This window comes from Coffea arabica, chromosome 2c (genome assembly GCF_036785885.1).
Source record: "Coffea arabica cultivar ET-39 chromosome 2c, Coffea Arabica ET-39 HiFi, whole genome shotgun sequence".
In the NCBI taxonomy this organism is placed as follows: domain Eukaryota; kingdom Viridiplantae; phylum Streptophyta; class Magnoliopsida; order Gentianales; family Rubiaceae; genus Coffea; species Coffea arabica.
This window is the reverse complement of record NC_092312.1, coordinates 4,012,206-4,016,066: the sequence shown is the minus strand read 5'-3', so window position 1 is coordinate 4,016,066 and position 3,861 is coordinate 4,012,206. Positions and strand designations below refer to the sequence as shown.

Here is a 3,861-nt window from a genome sequence, read left to right as displayed (position 1 = left end):
TAAAGCACTACGAAAAGCTGCTTACCGCAAGAATTAGTGTACGTGGAAAAATAACGGAAACTAAATTAATTTTTTTCTCAAAAAAATACGGTTGGCATTTTTCCAAATTCATAAAAGGCGCCATCATGTCATTACAAAAATTGATTCTAAGCCACAAAAAAACACAACCACAATCTTTTCCGATGACTTCTCTCTGGCGCATGTTCATCTGTGTCTCTGGTTTCACGTCGCGCTCTATAAGAACAGCCCGGTTTCCTCCATTTACCTTCGCCACTTGCTGGCTTCCAAGAAAGCATAATTAGCAAGTCAAAAACAAACCAAAATTGGTGACATGGCCTTGAACAAAGCAATCCTTTTTTCAACCCTTCTCTTCATTCCTCTTGTTCTTTCAGATGATACCGTACCTGCCCCCGCTGATAAGGCTCAATTGAATAGCTGGTTTGAGCAAAATGTGCAACCTTTGGCATCCCGGAAAGACACTTTGGACCCGGCACTAGTCGCTGCAGAAGCCAATCCCAGAATCATCAAGCTCAAGAGCGACGGAAGCGGTGAGTTCAAGACTATAGCCGATGCCATCAATAGCATCCCAAATGACAATACCAACCGCGTCATCATTTCACTTGGCCCCGGAAACTATACAGAGAAAATCAAGATTGAACGTAACAAGCCATTCATCACAATAATTGGAGATCCAAACAATATGCCTACTCTAGTGTTTGATGGTAACGCGGCCAAGTATGGAACCGTGGAAAGTGCCACCTTGATTGTTGAATCTGATTACTTCAACGCCGCTAACCTCATTCTTGCGGTAAGCGAACTACATATATAGCCAGCACGCGTTGTTCTTGTTTCTTTTTCCTTGAAGGTCTTGTTTCTGATCGATCACATCTTGGGTTGCTTCGAATTGCTCTAGAACTCAGCACCAAGGCCAAACGGCGACGTGAAGGGAGCCCAGGCGTTGGCTGTGAGAATTGGAGGGGATAAGGCTTCCTTTTACAACTGCAAATTCCTTGGTTTTCAAGACACCCTTTGCGACGACAAAGGAAAGCACTTGTTCAAGGATTGCTACATCGAAGGCACCGTAGATTTCATTTTTGGCAACGGAAAATCCATCTACTTGGTAAAATATTAGTAAAAATAGAAGATCAATTCATCATCTTTTACTTCTTTTCTGATCATTTTCTCGAAGAATGCGAACAAGCTGTGGATGAAATCTTGAATGTGATTCATATTGCAGAATGTTGAGTTGCATGTTATCCCAGGCGACCAACAGGCATGGATCACCGCACAGGCGAGGCACACCGATGCTGAAGACACAGGATACTCATTTGTCCACTGCAAAGTGACTGGCACAGGTCGCACTGCTTACTTGGGCAGAACTTGGATGCCTTATGGCAAGGTCGTGTTTGCCTACACCGATATGAGCGACGCGGTAATCCCCGACGGATGGTCTAATAACTCCCATCCGGAGACTGAGAAGTAAGTTGTATTCATATTTAATGTACAGTACACGCCAGCGAACTCGGTTTTCAAGATTTATCAAGACAGCTTCTTTTGTGTGTGTGTGTGTGTGTGTATTGTTGGCTGAGAGTTACTGATTAGTTATTCCTTTTCTTGTTTTTGTTTTCTTGGATATTTGTCTAATGGTGGCAATGGTGTATTGCAGGACGGTATTGTTCGGAGAATTCAGTTCCACCGGACCAGGTTCAGACACAAACAATAGCCGGGCTGCATTCACCAAGAAGCTTACTGAAGCAGAAGTTAAACCCTTTCTGACTCTTGGATTCATCGAGGCTTCTAAGTGGCTGCTTCCTCCCACCCAAGTTCCAGCTTAAGCTTCTTAGCTCTGGATTGCCCTTTTCTTCATGTAATTCGTTCATCCGTATTCCCGAAATAAATATTTGGAGCGCACCATAATTTTTACATTTAGAAATGCTTACGAAAACTATAAAGTTATAGACGTTGTAATTTTGACACAAACCAGTTTTAATCATATTTCAGGAGAACTAAGTAACTTGTTCATTCAACCGCTGAGCTTGGCTCAGTGGTCACGGGAGGGTCTTAAGTCCTTTCTTAGATTATAGGTGGAGGTTTAAATCCTACCTATAGTAAAAGAATTCAAGGATTATACCAAATTACTCGCTTGATCTAGTAAAATTTGTGTGCATGCTAGCCCCAAAACACAGCCTATTTAGGTTCTCGCGCTCCCTTCCTGTAGTTTAGGATAAATAAGTTATACAATAGTTATCATCTCCCGAAAAAACAAAGTAACTTGGTCATTCTCTTTCTTTATTCTTAAATTTTAGGTATACTCATCCCTCCCTCGGAGAAATTGGATGGAAGAGGTATTGCAGAGGATTGTAATCCCTGTCTTATAAATACTCAATATGAAGTAACGCTGTGAATTTTTGTACGTGTATATAGCTTTTAACGTGTGTGTGATTCTACTATTACTCTTTTCTTTTCTTTTTGTTTGGTGATGGAAGGAAAATCTTCTTCGTGTTACTCTCACAATCACAAGGTAAAGACGTTCTTGAAATTTAATCTGCACTGTCATAGGATTAGTGTACATCAATAAGCAACTAATCACTAAAACAGAAACACAAAAAATAAAAAAATAAAAAAGGAGAAGAGGAAAATGGATGCAGATAGATCTGTACTCAGAATTCGGCAAATGGGGATGACGCAGGGACCTCGACGTCATGGGCCAAGGCGTAAACGCATTTGCTCCAAACAATAAAACTCGTTTTCAAAATATTGTCAGCATCATCTCTCGCGGGTTTGGGCTGAAGAAGCTGTACAGACGACAAAACAATAATTTCATGACGTTTTATTCCAATGCCCACTAGATTGTCATAACAACCGGTAGAAACAGTCCCATGATCTTTGAAGATTCCGAGGTAAATTTCTTCCCCACATTATTCAGTGATATTCTTACAACACTTGCCTACAAAATCCTGGGCGAGGCTCAGATGGCAAAGTGAAGTTCTCCGTCTCTTACCATTTGGTAACTGGCGATGCATCCTTTTCTACTGCAGCTGCAGGGGTAAGTGTAACCATGACAAACAGGCCTAGCACCCCTGCAGCTACACCAATGAATGAACGGATGTATCGTCTTTTTCTCAGATTTACTTATCAACAATCAGATTGTAGCCTTTTTCTTTTGGGAGTTGCTTTTGATTCTGGGGAAGGTAATGAGTAGTATTCTGCAACTATATTTAATGATTCCATGGTTGCTTCTATGGTGGAAAGTCGGATCAACTATGCACCGTCAATTGGGATCATCGGTGACATGTTTTCTGTGCCAATTTAATGCCACCTATAATATTGCGCCAAGTGTCCTGTTATTATTTACACTTGTGTTAAACCAAACCAAGTTGAATTATTAGAAAATTAAAGTGTAAATAATAACAGGACACTTGGCGCAATACTATAGGTGACATTGGATTGGCACAGAAAACATGTCACCGAGGATCCCAAATGATGCACCGTAGGCAGAACTATTGCTAAGATGACAACTCAGCATAGGCATCTTTGTCTATTTGTTTGGATCCCAAAGGTAACCGGCAAAGTTTATATTACCTGAAGCAGTGGACAGCAACATTGATATAAATTGGTTGGTGTAGATGCTAATTTTTTTAAACTTAATATTATAAGAGAGTGAAAAATGGATCAATAATTGATAAACTTAAGCAATAAATAAATAAATAAATAAAAGAACAAAGTCAAAGAATCACTTAAATTCTACCACTGTTGCATTAAGTTTCCCTATGTATGTAGAAATAATTAATTTTATGGTCATTTAAAAATGTATTTTTTCATGAAAATTGGTTTTTCAATTTGAAATTTAATTTGTAAAAG

General features: G+C 39.8%; 1 protein-coding gene across 1 annotated transcript; it reads left to right on the top strand.

Annotated features, from left to right (window-relative positions):
- The first annotated feature begins 290 nt into the window (after positions 1-290).
- LOC140035806 (pectinesterase 1-like) lies at positions 291-2,005 on the top strand. The gene is made up of 4 exons (XM_072077204.1): positions 291-808; positions 914-1,120; positions 1,238-1,479; positions 1,667-2,005. The coding sequence occupies exons 1-4, from the start codon at positions 332-334 to the stop codon at positions 1,833-1,835; spliced, it is 1,095 nt and encodes a 364-aa protein (XP_071933305.1). The 5' UTR covers positions 291-331; the 3' UTR covers positions 1,836-2,005.
- Positions 2,006-3,861: the final 1,856 nt, after the last annotated feature.